This window comes from Echiichthys vipera (assembly GCF_963691815.1).
Source record: "Echiichthys vipera genome assembly, chromosome: X".
NCBI classification, from domain to species: Eukaryota; Metazoa; Chordata; class Actinopteri; order Perciformes; family Trachinidae; genus Echiichthys; species Echiichthys vipera.
Window position 1 is genome coordinate 36,025,818 of NC_139825.1, and position 16,087 is coordinate 36,041,904.

The 16,087-nt window shown below is 42.1% G+C and overlaps 1 protein-coding gene across 1 annotated transcript in view; it reads right to left on the minus strand.

Annotated features, from left to right (window-relative positions):
- Window positions 1–3,168: 3,168 nt before the first annotated feature.
- pcsk1 (proprotein convertase subtilisin/kexin type 1) overlaps window positions 3,169–16,087 on the minus strand; it is a gene marked incomplete at both ends in the record, with an annotated part of 14,593 nt that continues 1,674 nt past the window's right edge. The window contains 13 exons of the mRNA XM_083938508.1: window positions 3,169–3,588; window positions 5,259–5,417; window positions 5,529–5,662; window positions 5,765–5,922; window positions 7,110–7,343; window positions 7,485–7,585; window positions 8,723–8,935; window positions 9,265–9,437; window positions 10,271–10,359; window positions 11,050–11,126; window positions 12,079–12,225; window positions 15,828–15,950; window positions 16,049–16,087. The exon at window positions 16,049–16,087 is cut by the window's right edge and continues 66 nt beyond it. Coding sequence (XP_083794634.1) covers window positions 3,169–3,588; window positions 5,259–5,417; window positions 5,529–5,662; window positions 5,765–5,922; window positions 7,110–7,343; window positions 7,485–7,585; window positions 8,723–8,935; window positions 9,265–9,437; window positions 10,271–10,359; window positions 11,050–11,126; window positions 12,079–12,225; window positions 15,828–15,950; window positions 16,049–16,087 — 2,067 coding nt within the window. The remainder of the gene's footprint in view (window positions 3,589–5,258; window positions 5,418–5,528; window positions 5,663–5,764; window positions 5,923–7,109; window positions 7,344–7,484; window positions 7,586–8,722; window positions 8,936–9,264; window positions 9,438–10,270; window positions 10,360–11,049; window positions 11,127–12,078; window positions 12,226–15,827; window positions 15,951–16,048) is intronic.

Genomic DNA, 16,087 nt, shown 5'->3' on the forward strand with positions numbered 1-16,087 from the left:
CCCGAAAGTCCTTATCCATGACTTCTCCGAACTCCTCCCACACCCGCTGCTTTGCCTCTAACACGGCAGAGGCTGCAGCCCTGCTGGCCCGTCGGTACCTTGCAACTGCCTCCGGAGTCTTGTGGGATAACATATCCCGGAAGGCCTCCTTCTTCAGTCACCAGATGGTGATCAGTTGACAGCTCTGCCCCTCTCTTCACTCGAGTGTCCAAAACATATGGCCTCAGATCAGATGATACAATCACAAAATCGATCATCGACCTTTGGCCTAGGGTGCTCTGGTACCACATACACTTATGAGCATCCTTATGTTCGAACATGGTGTTAGTTATAGACAATCCGTGACAAGCACAGAAGTCTAATAACTGACGACCGCTAGGATTTAGATCAGGGAGGCCATTCCTCCCAATCACGCGTTACCAGGTGTCTCCTTCATTGCCCACGTGGGCGTTGAAGTCTCCCAGCAGAACTACGGAGTCCCCTACTGGAGCCATTCAGGGTCCATTCAGGGTCTCCAAGAAGGCCGAATACTCTGAACTGCTGTTCGGTGCATATGCACAAACAACAGTCAGAGTTTTCCCCCCTACCACCCGCAGGCGTAAGGAGGCGACCCTCTCGTCCACCGGGGTGAACTCCAACACTGCGGCGCTCAGCCGGGGGTTTGTGAGTGTCCCCATACCCGCCTGGCGCCTCACACCCTGGGCAACTCCAGAGAAGAATAGGGTCCAACCCCTATCCAGGAGTACAGTTCCAGAACCGAGACTATGTGTGGAGGTAAGCCCCACCAGATCTAACTGGTAGTGCTCCACCTCCCGCACAAGCTCCGGCTCCTTCCCCGACAGAGAGGTGACATTCCACGTCCCTAGAGCCAGCCTCTGCTGCCAGTGTCTAGTCCGTCGAGGCCCCTCACATTCACTGCCAACCGTGCAGCAGCGTACCCGACCCCAGCAGTTCCTCCTGCGAGTGGTGGGGCCACAGGATAGATAGACTCCAGACAACACAGCCCTCAGGTTCACAGGGACACACAAACCTCTACACCACGATAAGGTGATGGTTCTGTCAACACCAATTGCCTCCATTAAGTAGAGGAGAGACATCCAGTTTAAGCTTTATGACAGACAGCAGCTAAAAAGCCTACTCACTAATTATTTGTACCCACAGCTTGTGTTTATTGAAAAAACTACCTTTATATTCACATTATATGTTTTTATTGAGCTGTCTCTTTAGTCCAGCAGAAGAATTCTGATTCAAATGAATCAAATTAATTGTATTTCACACCACCTCTATTGTTCTCAACCACAGGTTGTTGCTTTAGCTACATCGGGTGTCAACTCCCAGAATTACCTATTGTGTGCTGCAAGAGACAAACAGACTCAAGATGTCACTTTGCAGTTTATTACGATAAATCTCATTATTTTTTGTACATCCATACAGAAATTGCAACATAATATTGGTTTGTGTAAACAACTTTGGACTGAAGCGTCAGTCAAAAACAAAAACGTAAAGAGAACAGCACAGGCTACACTAAAGTACAGATAAATTACAGGGCGCATATGAAGCGTTTTCCCAAACATCTTCTTTTTCCTGTCACCTTGTTGGCAGAGAAGCGGGGCAGGCAGTTCTAAGCTGAAGGATAGAGACTCTGCATAGAGGATTCTTAACTATATTCATTTCATAAACACTTACACTAGCATCTGTCAATGGATCTATACCATGTAGAGATGAGTATCGCATTTATTATAGCATATATTAAGGCGTTTAAGATGAATGTGCTTGAAGATTGAGGTGCAGAGCCCCTATTCTATATAGTTTCTGGGCAGTTTCTGAATTATGATAGGTCCATTAATATCAAATAAATAATACCAGAGAAGTAATATAATGCAATAATCTGTCCAGGATTCTAGGAACTGTTTGTAGTTAGGAAATTACAGATGATGAACAAACAACATATTAGCCATTTGGACATTCACTGAAATACACGGAAGCAAAGATTTTGGCAGTGTTCATTTGTAGTTATGATAACTACACTGACTTTGCAGTTATACGTCACGAGAAAAAAAACTGTTCAAGGGATTGATACTGTATATATTATTTCCATAAACTATGAGGATCCATAGAAAAATATTTCATTTAATGCAGCATTGTACTTATACAAAATTAAACAAATAGCACAAGAAGAAGAAGATTAATCTGTTATTCTTTTCCACTTTTAATGTATCGCTACTCCAACTGTAAGACTCCCCAGTGCTCCATCTGTCGTTAATTATTACCAGCGTAGAGGTTGGTTATGTTTTGTCTTTTTTAAATATTGTGGTACAACTTTATTGTCTTATCTACATACTTTTATTGTATATAATATTTCACACTCTTTATATTTCCCTTAATACTTAGAAGAGTCTAGAATATGATTCTGTTACTCTCTTGAGCTCTCTCGGCACCCTGAGAATCAATTTTGTCAACACAGTTAAAATCATTTAAATTGCTGATCGATTTAAAATTTGGCTTCATTTTGACACTAAATATGTGACTTTATGTCAGTTTTTTAAGTCTCAAGTTGTCCCCTAAAGTGATTAAAGTGAGTAGGTGTCCCATAATAGTGTGAACATATTGAGAATAAAACTATGCAGGACATATTAAATAGGAATACAAACAGAAAGGATTTTTGAAAGTGAAGATTTTAGATGTTTTCAAAACCATATTACAATCATTGTCTTTGTGTAATATATAGATAATATATAGATACTAATACAAAACTTATATTCTAAAGGTGGCATGCTTGAGCAGGCAGTGAAGAGAAGAGAGAGATAGAGAATCCTCCCTTCTTTGGATTTAAATGCTTTCACTTCCACTACATGGGGATACAGTTTGTAGCAGAGAGGCCCTAAATAAGTTTGTTTGACATTTTGCACGAGTGAATGACAGAATTAATCATTGAAAGGTGATTTGGAAATGAAGATAAATAGATGAGCTATGCAGCATTTTTTTTTCGGGGGGGGGGGGGGGGGGGGGGGTGTAGAAGTGAGTGGAAGAGTTCCTCTATTTAGTGGCCGATCCCATTCCTCTGCTTTCTCTCTTCTCTTCGCCTTGTTCCTCTGCTCCCCAACCAACATAAAACCACGCTTCCCCCTAATCTTCCTTCTCCTCTTCCCTCCTCTGGCCTCTAGGCCTTTAATTGCGGTCATCATCTATCATCTCAAACAGGGCCTGCAGCAATCGGTCATCTCTGTGCCTGTACGGCTTGGTGCTGTAGAAACCATCAGTGTAGTCACTGTAGACACTGTCCTCAGGGCCCCGGTACTTGTTTATCATGTCCAGAGCCTGGTACAACGTCTGAGGAGGGAGTCTTGTTGCAGGAGGAGAAAGGCTCCGGCTCGGCTGCTGCTTCCTCCAGGAGGAGGGCCTGGCTACGGACTGGGGCTGCTGCAGGGTAGGGCTCTGCTTATTGAAGGCCGTCTGAAGTAGACGCAACAGGGCCAGGGAGGGGGAGTAGGGTGGACTTGAGGCCTTTTTTGGCTCCTTCTCTGGGTTGGAAGGAAGGGAAGCTTGTGCAGTCTCAGTTTTTGGTGGTGGGTAGGCCCGTGTGGGCTCCTGTGTTACCAGACAGACAGAGAAAAGATGTTATTGTTGTGAGATAAGAATTATCTGGTGTGCATCTAAAGATTCAACATAACTGTGTTCCATTCTGTTTTCTTTGGTTTCATATTACAGTTTTATAATATGTATAAATGCAGTTCTAAAGCACCTGGACACTGACCTACTTTCTGGCACAATGGATCTTAAATCAAACAATGACTGTGATTGTAGTTTCTAACATCGTAGTGATACAAAGTGCTGCAATTTCTACACTCTTGACCAAATATTTAAAACTAAAAGTCAGCACTTTAACCCAATAGTCATTGTTTCATTTCAAAAGTCCTGGAGAGCAGCAATAAACAATACACAAAATGTTACAGTGCACGCTACACCAAAGCTGTTTGTATATGTTATATTATTATTTCCAATAAACTGTCACATTTGCTACGTCCTTGGATTCATCTAGTGATTGTGATTTTTGCCTCAAATCCTGACAAAACATAATTTGCATTTGTACAGTAGGAGGGACATTTTGGTAGCTATCATGTACCGACCTTAAGTTACAGATCAGACCCAAACAAGGTTAATGTCTTGCAATCTTAAACATTCATCCAACTACATAAAGACCTTTCTGTATTGATAATGCCTGGAGATTTACTTGAGTTTTGTGCAATTAAGTGCCATTGGGAGCCATATAAGTCACTAAGATCAGAAGGGTGCTTTGTTGCACCTGTAACAGGCAACAGTGATGTCACATTGTGCTGATACAACATGGAGTACAATGCATGACTGCAGCAAGGTCAGTAGTTAAACCACAAAAATATGATTTTCAGGTTTTCAGATCGGTCAGTCCACAACTTTGCTTGAGACTTAATTATCTCAACAACTGTTTGAGAGATTTTCATGAATTGTAGTTCAAATATTCATGTCTTTTTCTCTAGATAAATTATAACTACTTTGGTGATCTTGTTACTTTTTTAAAGAGATATCTGGCTGGTTTTAAATCCAGTCATGCCAATATGGGCAGATGAACGGTGTTGTGCTTCTCTTTGTGGCCGTAGCGCACAGAGCTCAAAGTATTGGAGCATCTTCATGAGTCTGATAAAATCTGCCGGATGACGTGTAATCGGCAGATTTCAGTGGAACGCCACTGCTCCAGGAGATTTGTGCCCCAGAGGGAAGCTAAACACTGTTAATCTACCCACACTGCCTTGACACAGAGCTGGATTTTGGTAAGTATACCTTTAAAATTAAAATTTTTACAATACTTTAGTTTGTGACCAAAACCTGCAAAACTAATTACACTCCCACCAGCCTCAGCTATACTTTGTATTCCATGCTAACTGGCAAATTATAGCATGCTATAACGCTAAAGTGGGGTGATTGACATGGTCATTATTAAAATGAGCATGTTAGCATCGTCATTGTGAGCATGTTATCATGCTTGGCATTAGCATTTAGCTCAAAGCACTGACTCAAACAGATTTGTTGAAACATCACTCAACCTTTACCTTTTGTTATCAAGGGTAAGTTTAGTGTCTCTACATTCAGCCTTAAAAATTATGAATCTAATTTTACACGACACCCATACATTAATGTGACACAACATATACCCACTCTCACTCAAATCAGGTTTGTGTGTTGTCATAAAACTTCAGCTTTAAATTCAATTGCCTTATACTAACCTCCATGTCATCCATGTGTTCCACACCACGGCGGTCATTTTGCACAGCGTTGTAGGGAATGTACACTCTAGGTTTCTTCATGTGCTCTGGTTTCTCTGACGTCCCATGAAGAATCAGCTTCCAGTTCAAAATCTGGCCCTCGTTCTGCAAACGGCCCGACTGTGAGGGGAAATAATATTGGTTAGATTTCAGATTTTAGAACCGACTGAAGCTCAGCAGTTATAGGAACCAGCCATATGTGCTCATTTGCTAAATGTGTGTGCAACTTACAGTATCTGTGATCTTTAGGATCCATGTACCAGCAGGATCTTCTCCCCATGTATGGACAGACATGAAGTCCCAGTTTCTGAAGCCATTAGACGACGTGTCCCTCTCTCGCTCAGCCAGCAGCACTGTAGTGGTGCCTGAGGGAAAATCCATGGGATATATTCGTTGAGAAATTGTTTTTTTCACTCAAATGTGTGTTTGTGTGTGCATGTGTGTGTGAGTATGTGCACGTCTCTAACCAGCTGGGGAGGTGAGCGTTATGTGCAGATCCCCTCTCCGGCTATATTCGATGCTGGCCTCCACCTGCACATGCTCCAATGAGTGGACAGCGTTCTCCTGCCCCGCACAGGCTTTGGTTGGAATCTCTATAGTGATCTCCCCTGCTGCTTTCAGCTCCCTGTTGGATGCATTAAAATAGCAGGGAATGAATGAGAAACACAAACAGCTGTCCTTGTAGTTCCCTGACATACTCTCATTACCTTTTTGTAGGTCTGGGACACAGTAGCAGGGTGAAAAAACAAACTGCTGCTACACCTACTGCACGTATTACTTATTATTGTGTGATAGTTCAATGACAATCCCAAATTTGGGAAATATTTAGCATATCACAAGCAGACAGATTTGGTCATTCATTTGCCAAACCAGGTAATCCCCATCTCTCTCAGACATGAATGAAAGGATTTCTCTGTTAAAGCCAGCATAAAGCCAGAGGGAGTTGTAGACCACTGAGCACTGACTGAAATGTAGAGCCAAATCCTCGGGATTAGACAGAGATGTAGTAAGGTAATGGGGAAACTGGGTGTTGGTGCTATTGAGTCTCATAATCCAAAGCAAATTGCAAAAAGGACTTAAAGGAACACAGAACTCAGTTGGCTTCATGTCTACAGGTAGAACAACGTGAAATAAAAAAGTTGTTTCAAGGACAAAGTGTAGCAACTGAGCATAAGCCCTCTGTCTTCTTGGGTCATTAATCCATAAATGCAAACAGAACATCTGTTGAGACAACAGAAGCGTGGTGGCGGTGGGGGTGGGGGGATTATTTCCTATGAGTTTCTGTCCGTGCTTGGCAGCTTTTGGATTTAGATAGTTAATCTCATTGTTCAACAATTAGCATTCATGAGTCTTCAGAGTTGATGATTGACCTCAAATTTAAATGTTGTCAGCTGTCACCATAAAGAATAATGAGTTTTTTTTAGTTAATTTGGATTCATTTTTGTGGCACAGGAAGCCCTCCCAGGCTTAAGAGCTTTTATCATCATAACTCCACTCAAAAAGCAACGGATGCGTCTCTAATAATAACAACACAGATGTCAGGATAAAAGGAAATAAAGCTCTATATCTATCTATTGTTAAAATGTGAAAATGATGTGGAGACTACAGCAGTGAATTTGAATAGTTTTGCATTGGTCCATGACAATACAAGTTACAACTCCATACAGTATTAGAAACTGCCAAATTTGCACACACGGTATTGTGCAACTACATGTATCAATCCAAAAACAGTTGCCAAAAAACGTTCCCATTGGCAAAGCAACAAACAAAAATAAAAAGTTAGACAAGAGCAGCTGGAAGACATTCACATACCTGGGCTGGAAGGAATCATCCCTGACAATGCATTGCTTTTTTTCAGGCACATGCTTCCACGTGGCTGGGTCAGCGAGGTCCACCAGGGCTTTCGCGTTGAGAAGGCCGAAGCCAAAGCGGCTATTGACCATCAGCCCTGCTCCGTTTCTCTTCCAGCCTGGGTTATTGGCCAAAGGATCAAACTCTGAAGTCCAGACCACAATGTGCTGCAGGTCTCTCCAGGTGAGATCTGGACTGAGGGACGTAAGATAGACAGAAATGCAGACCAGTGAGTATTTAATGGTAGTGATGTGTTCAATGGCATTAAATACATTGTACATCACATTAAAATTATCACATTACACAGACAGGTGTTTAATTTGCAGTATTGCATACTTTTGCTCCAGTGCCAGGGCAAATATTCCAGCAGCCAGGGGAGCAGAGGCCGATGTTCCAGTGTGAGTCTGAGTGCACTCGTTGTGCAAATCAGCACTCGTCTGAAAGCAAGCAGGCAAAATAAAAAATGAAAAAGAAATTCACGTACTAAGATAACCTTGAAAAACATGATGAAACTAGCTCATTTTACGCAACATGAGGTCCCGTATTATGCTAATTTTCAGCTTCACACTTGTATTGTGGGTTTCTACTAGAACATGTTTACAAGCTTCTCATCCTCTCTATCTGAACATTCCTGTATTCATCCTCTGTCTGAAATGCTCCATTTTAGCGCCTGTCACTTTAAGACCCCCTTCCGAAAAATGCCCAGTCTGCTCTGATTGGTCAGTGTTTCTGGGTCTTCCATGTCTTTGCTCCCAGTGTTTCTGCGCCGTCTTTGCAGCTTGGGAATGAGTGTAATGGCAGTGTAGCAGCATTCTACCTTCATATAGTATATTTGTGACATCACAACTGCACGGAAGTCCTGACGGCTCGTTTAAAGACAGTTTCTGAATATGGGCTGTGTGCATTCCTCTGTGGATTGAGCATTTTGATACTTTCACAGTATTTATATAGCCCTTCAACCTGCTTTATAACTAAAAAAGATGAGCGAATCTCAGTTTGTACTATATTGGACCTTTAACATTAACCTGAGTCTCGCCAGATGACTTTCGTTCTGCCTTGCTTCCGTCTTGACTCCGCCTAGCTCCACTCGACCATCTGGATTCGCTCCATAGGAAAGTGATTTCAGGTTCCGCAAAAAATTCCCAGGCCAATCAGGACCGCTGGGCGGGGTTTTATAGATGTGACATAGCAGAGAAACAACTGTGGCAGCTCGCATCGAGGAAGTAGACGTCAACATTGATGCTGCTATTTCATCCGTTTTGTCCAATCTAGCAAATATTTATTTTTTAAAAGAACACCAGAGAGCGGCTCTGAAGGCTTTTGTTGGTGGAAACGATGTTGGCTGTTCTGTTTGGCTTTTCCCTGCGTCACTCATCAGCGTCATGGGTTGGTTTTGGTGTGAGTGGTTGAGGCAGCACATCATTAAAGAATACTGACAAGTGGTTTATCCAATCATATGCAAGGATTTTTGATAAGGCCCAGCCTCCTGAAATCGCTTCCCAGTCAGGTTACTTTAACATAATATGGCAAAACATTAAAACATAGCACAACATAAAACAAACATAGTTACTTACAATCCTTTGGTCGGTGTAGTCTCCACTACTGTATGCTGTAGCCAGAGTGGAGGAGCACTTCTCAGCGTACCATGGGGACAAACCCTGCTGGGAGGCACTGCTGATTGAGATGGTGTAGATGCTGTCTGTGTAACCGTCACAGTCACAGTTATCGCCCTGGCGCCCACCATTACCTGATGCCCAAACAAAGATAGATCCTTTACCACCACGGCCCTGCAGACATGGTGGAGAGAGAGAGAGAGAGAGAGAGAGAGAGAGAGAGAGCTGAAGACGACAAGAAACACTAGATATGTTGTTGTATCAGATACCACTTTGTAGCTTACAAACATACTGCTGCTCCTATAAAAACTATAAGGGAAACCATTTTAGGATATTTGTTGTAATATTTCTAAGCAACTGCAGCATAAAATACACACTTTCCAATGTAAATCTTTTCTGAATACATTGCCCTTATTGATTCTGTTCCAACTCCCATCACTGTTGCAGATAATGGTTCCCATTAGAAACCCCACCAGCTAAATGTGAGTAGTCTTATTATTTACCTTCTGGATACCATATTCAAAAGCCTTCTGGGCCAGGCGGCCAGGGCCCTCCACTGTCTTGCCATCGTCGTTGGGTCCCCAGCTGGCACTGTAGATGTCCACATGGTTTGGATTGAACCCAATAGAACTGGCCTCGATGGCATCCGTCACAATCCCATCCAGCATACGAATCCCTGAGCAGAGAAAGGCAGGAATATTAGTGCCCATTTCCCCTTTTGGTTATTCATCATGCACTTGTATTGAAACTCATAGATGTAGCTTCAATATGTGGCCATGTGTGTCTTACTAACTCATTACAGAAAATTAGGAAAAAAACAACCAAATTAAATGTAAAGCCTTTAATTTTAAGAATATGAATACAATGGGCAGCAAGATTTGGTAGTTTTTCAAGATGCACTAAGAACCAGCTGGACACCCTAATATTGCAAACCACTGTTGGGGTGGATTGAAGCTGAGTCATTTTAGAGAGTGACGCCATGGTTTAGAAATCAAATCTGCACCTTCCTTCCTTTCTGGCTATAAATAAAATCAATAAAATCCAAGGATGTGCAGTAATGGTATCTAACGTCAGTGTTTAGAATGAAAGTACTTGATAAATGATCCTCACGTGTAGTAGCCTGTTTAAAACATACCACCACTCGTGTCTTTACTGTATCAATTCTATCATTAATACTAAAAATGCTTTCAGAGTTTATGCATATTTTTCATGATCTTTTTTTTCCAACTAGAGTTCCACATATGAAAGCAATCACAATCATTCATCCAATAATCGCTGTTTCATGATCTTTCACACTGATTTGATTAATCATCATTTAAATCCCACACAGCAGTTACAGCAACCAGAACTACAATTGAACTCTAAGTCACAAGTCTCTGTTTGTGCACACAGACACATGTATAAATGTGCTCATATACACAAATAGAATAGAATAGAAATACTTTATGGATCCCAAGCTGGGAAATTGCAGACTTTGCAATTGCAAACAGATATTCAAGAGGCTCTTACCTCCAACCTTGGAGTTGTATGCCACTCCGACACCACATTTATTGTTGTCTGCTTGCATAGCAATCTCTCCAGCACACCTGGTCCCATGTCTAAGAACAAATTACAAATTCAGTATACACTTAATTGAAACATTCCCTCGTGATTTTTTCACTAATCCTGCAGAAGTTCCATACACCCACCAAGTCAGAGCTGTATTATTGAGTGTGATTTTGAAGAAAACATTTTGTACTGTATTGTTTGTTTTGTCATGTTCTGGAGGTTTGCCATGTTTGGCAGCATTTTTACCTAACTGTTATTCCTGCCCATGTGATTTCATAGGATGTAAAACTCATTACAAAAGGCCACTATATTGCTTAGTTTGTCATGTTTACAGCAGAAAATATCAACTGTGATAACAGGTTCTTGAAGGTTCTCTGATTTTGTCGCTCTGCAATTATAATTTAGAAGAATAGAGTTGAATTGAACTGTTTAGTAAACTGATAACGAAAGAGCACAGGGCTTGGAGGAGAGGAGTGTGTATCTATCTGTGTGTGACGGCTAGCAGAGAGTGAGTCATTGACTTCAGGTATGGTAAGGTGAAGCAGGAGAGGCAGTCAACTGAACCCTGAGTCTTCTAATACTTTAGCAGGATCTGCTTCTGACATGTTCAACTAAATAATGGCTACTTAATGCTTATTTATGATATCATTGGGATGCATCTTATAATAATATAATAACCAAGCCCAATCCACACAATGGCCAGCGAATGCCAGAAAGTCACCTCTCAACCGCTAACTCACTTGTTTTCATTGGTGGAGTCATATCTGGGGAAAGGGTCCGGATCATTGTCATTGAAGTCATAGCTGGCTGCTGCATCCTTTAAAAAGAACAGACAGAAAATGATCAGGAATGACGTCAATGTACATCAGTGACGGAGGCTTAGAGCAGACGTGTCAGGACCGATCGGCTGTCATGGAGACACATATGATAGGTGACAGGAGGAGAGAGGGATGTGAAATGACATACAAGGAGTGAGGGTTGTTTGTAAAACAATTATCTTTTGAAAATTCATATCGCTTGGAAATGGCATTTTTGCCTGAGGGTTATGTCCTAGTTAGATAAAATTGCAGGCATTTAAACGTTACATTATATGGCAAGTCATGTCTGTCCCTACACTATGAAATATAATTAAGTTTATAAATGAGGTTCTTATAAATGAGGAAATCAAAATTAGCACTTTCTTTTACTGTGTGGTTCAGTTTTAATATCTGATTTAAATCAGATGCCTGTGAATGTCGTTAAGTTATGCAAATGCACGCTGCTCATGTATCTTGATTGTTAAGGATGAGCATCTCGGTTGATTGGGTCACTTTGATTATTCAACGCTCAACTTAATTAGAGTGAGAGTTATTTCCTTCTCTCCCTCCCTCAATCCCTTTTCTGTTCAAGGCAGCAGCTTTAAAGAGCAACAGCACTGTTTGAAACCAAACCACGGACGGGGCTTTTTAAGGCTTTTAGAGCTCCTCTTAGAAGGAGAAACTATGCCCAGATAAAATACCGCTGAGTTCCCCATTCAGTCATGCTTGCTTTCATGGGTTTGTAATTATCTGCATTCACTTTTCAGACCCTTTCAGACCCCTTTGAAATATTTTGAAATTCTGTGCGCCTAAATGTAAGGAGCATTTAACTGCTCTTTGGAAGCAGACATTATCATAAAGAAGATCTATTACTGTCTTTATGAATTGCCTTGTAAGGTGTCACCAGCAGCGTTGCTATGGCAACGGCAGACCCAGACGACGGAGGCTGTCTCCATGGAAACGGTGTCTTACGTAGTTGGAGTAAATGTCTGTGTGGTTCCACTCCAGCCCGTCATCCAGCACGGTGATGACCACTCCTTTTCCTGTGATGCCTTTCTGCCACACGGGGATCACGTGCAGGTCCAACTTCGGCAGCGAGGAAGAAGTCCTTGTGTCTTGCTGGAAGATAAAAGTGCAAAATGACACATCTGTAATTCATGCTAAATTGTGTTTATGTTATATCTCTGAGCACTTCATCCAAACAGGCTCTTTAAGTATTATCGTATATGCTAAATAAAAGGTCAGTCAAAGTCCTGCCTGTTCTTCCACTGACCTTTAGAGAATTTCATTACTCAATTGTTGGGGCTTGAGTCCACTGCTATAGCCACTTGTAAGTAGATCGCTGCCAGAGGGTCATAGTGATAGGCTTTTGTATTGTCTAATACAGAAACTCTGATTCATTTAACCCACAAGATGCCTTACAGTGCCTAGAGATGTGTGGTGTTTGTTTCAACACAGTTTTTTTCTGGCTCGACTCACATTCAATCCCCCTGTCGGATTATTTAGAAATCCATCTCCGAGGCTATAGAATATCACACGTGGTGAGTGAAGGGGGTTGCAGAGCCTGTTTTAAATGGAAAATCAGCAGGGAGCGAGGGAGAGAGAGAGCAGAGCCGATGCCTGCCTGCTTGGTGGAAGAGTATGATTCAGAGCTGGAGACAGCTGGGACTAAAAAAAGACCTCACTTTGCTCTTTCGCTCTTTGCGCATTATGCACAGACACTGCAGAACGCCACCCCAAGATGTGACTCATCCCTGTGATGTATTGCCTGTTCTCCTCTCCTTGGCTCCCACTTTGACTCCCTGTCTTCACCCCACCCTCTTCACCTGCATCTTGTCTTTAACCCTCCTTCTCTCTGGACAGTATCACTGCCAGCTGACAGTGAACAAAAGACGAATCTCAATGTAAATACACAGCAGATGTCACATTTTCACACAATGTGTTTCAATAGCAATTTGCTAAAGAGGATTTCACTCCTGACCATCTCATATCTACAGCTTGTCTGTTTTGGTATAACACCAAATGACTCACTTGTTGATGCAGGCAGCATCTGAGGGGGCTGCCATGCATAGATTTTAATGGTGCACAGAAAACACACGAAGCAGCTTATGCAAGTCTCTTTGCGGCTTTAACATAAAGAACAAGTGTGTGGACACTCGCTAGGGCACAATGAGATCCCTCGATGCACAATTAACACAGACTGACACTTGCACTGCCATGGATACTCACTCTCTCTCTCGCTCTGTCTCTCTCTCTTACACACACACACACACACACACACACACACACACACACACACACACACACACACACACACACACACACACACACGAACACACAGCCACGCAGGCAGGAGGAATTTCAAGTATGAATCACTCCCTGATTAAATTATCAGGCTCTCACTCGGTATAGATAAAGGCACTCGTCCTGTTCTCAGGCCCAGCTCTGCCAACGTCACTGGTCTTCTAACGTCTGCACTCTTCATTTGCAAATACTAGAGATAGGAAAATACCATCACTTTATAGTGGCTGACGTTAAAAGGTGACTACTGAAACCTTATTTCTTTCCATCTTTTTAGTTATTTCTACATAGCTTTGTCCTCCCCGGATAGATGAGGAGAATGAATCACAATGCTGTAGAGGAACTATAATGTGGCTTTTGCGGGGACACACAGACGAGCTGGTGTGGAAATACAGTAAGTGGCACTTTAAGGCCAATTCCATTAGAGTCATCATCCCCCATCAGCAAAAATGATTCATCTCAATTTGTTTTCTTATTCCCCACAAGCGTGTGACTCATAGGTTGGTTAGTGCAGGTGCGGAGAAGTGGAAGCTGAGAGAACCTTATGCGAATCACCTTCTCTTTCCCAAATGCACACGCAAACAATGATGCAACACACATGTACATCCTCATTTTCTGTCAAGTCAATTCTCAACCTGCTAAGTGAGTAAAGAAAAAAGAAAATAAGTAACTAACTGATCAGGCTGACGTGATTAATCCAATAATCTCTGTGACGTGGCTTGATATACAGCATAATAGTAGAGATCATCTGTTCAAATGAAACTAAACAGATTGTGGTAGATGTGTCTTGATCTCTTTGTCATGTGTAAAATAAAGGTGAACACATTTTCTTGAGATTTTATTCCCCATGACATGATCCATAGGTAGATGAAGAGCAGTTGTGAAACTCAATGTTGGAGGCTCTGTTAGTGGATCGAATGATGGGCCTTCAGATACAGCACAGCTTGAGCTGCGCTTGGGTTCAGCACACTGTGCCCAAAGTTCAATTATGTTGGGAAGCTTGGGCTATTGGAAATAATGGGTTTTAGAGTGCAGCGGTGCCATGGAAGGCTCATGAAGCTTACAGTCTCCTGTGACGGCACCCACCTATCACTCAAAGTGGCCATGCCCTGAATTATTCATAACTTTAAGCCTTAATTTAATTCAAATGGCGTGGAGTTACATAAAAATTCCCCACCTGTACAGTTGTCATAAATGGATTTTCTCACTTTTGGAGCCGGCCTCAAGTGGCCACTGAAGGAACTGCAGTATTTGTCACTGGCTTTTCACCACTGGAGGCTGCCACTTGGTATGAATATATTGTTAAATATTATATTACAGCAATGTATTATCATACTGATTGTAGCCAGACTTGTGGCATTAGCAGGTAGGTTTTTAGCTGCTTCATTTGTTTTATGTCATTGTAAATTACTGGAATTAAATGATTAGATTGTCCACTATTTTCACTTTTTCTGACATATTATGAACCAAATGATTATTCAATCAATCAACAAAATAAACTGCTGATTAATGGATAATGAAAGTAATAGTTAGATGCAGCCCTAACAATGTATACTCTAGTTTGCTGTGTTTGTTTTGATCTGGCAAAATTAAAAAACAACAACACTTTTCAAAAGTCACTTCATTTTCCCTTAAACGCATCAAACCACTGCTATATAGACCGTTAACGGCACATTTGCTGAGTTCATTCTAAGCTTATGGATGATAATCAGTAAAGATGACATTCAAAGTGCTAAACAGGGGTCATTCTACGGTCAGGATAAAGAGAAAGTGTTAGTAACGGATCTGGAAGGGGATGCACAGCTGTGACAATCTACTGTTCTCTGCTACTATCTGGCTAAACCATCCCATTCAGGGGAAATCGGGACTTAATGCATGGTGCTCTACTCCACTCCATCCTGCTGGATTATAGGCTCTCCACTCCTCTCATCTCCACAGGGACTGTGTTACCAATTAAGCAAATGGCTCTTTTGGCTAGAGCTGCTTGATAGCATGCTATTCTTTCATTGTTTTCATATTAATGTATCTATTTGTATTTCTGTATACATGCATGCAGACTTAATGATACAGCCCTGCAAGTACGAAGGCACGTTCCTTGCTAATACACACATTTACTGCACACACACCCATATTCAGGGGCCTCCTGCTAGAGGCATGAGGTCCCAATGAGGACCTCTCTAACATCCGCAAGGCTACAGAGAGTCTCAGGAGAGAACGGACCAGCTGTATGCAAACAGAAGGCTCAATCAGACACAACAGAAGTACACAACCTATGACCAGTAGACTGCGCATCAACCTTAATCTGTTGTTTTTGGAGCTTTGGAAAGTAAAGTGTTCAAATATTTTCTAAAATGTGTAGAGACATCTTTAAGCCAGCAAGACCTAGAGAGAGATATATTCAAGCCTTATTGGACACTCACCAGGTACCACTGCTGGTTCCACATGGGATCATCAAACAACTTATCCACTGGACAGTCCCGGCACTCCCTGATAGACGCGCGCTTGTTGCGACTTTTCTCGTATTGCTGCTCCGCCCAAAGCACCTGCACACAGACAAGAGGAGACGTTCCATTAATCCTTTAAAAAGACACAAAACGACACAGTGCAGGGGCAGGCTGAGAGCTAAATAGTGGCCACTCACCCGATCATCCTCCGACAGCCGCCTGGTGATGTGGCTGGC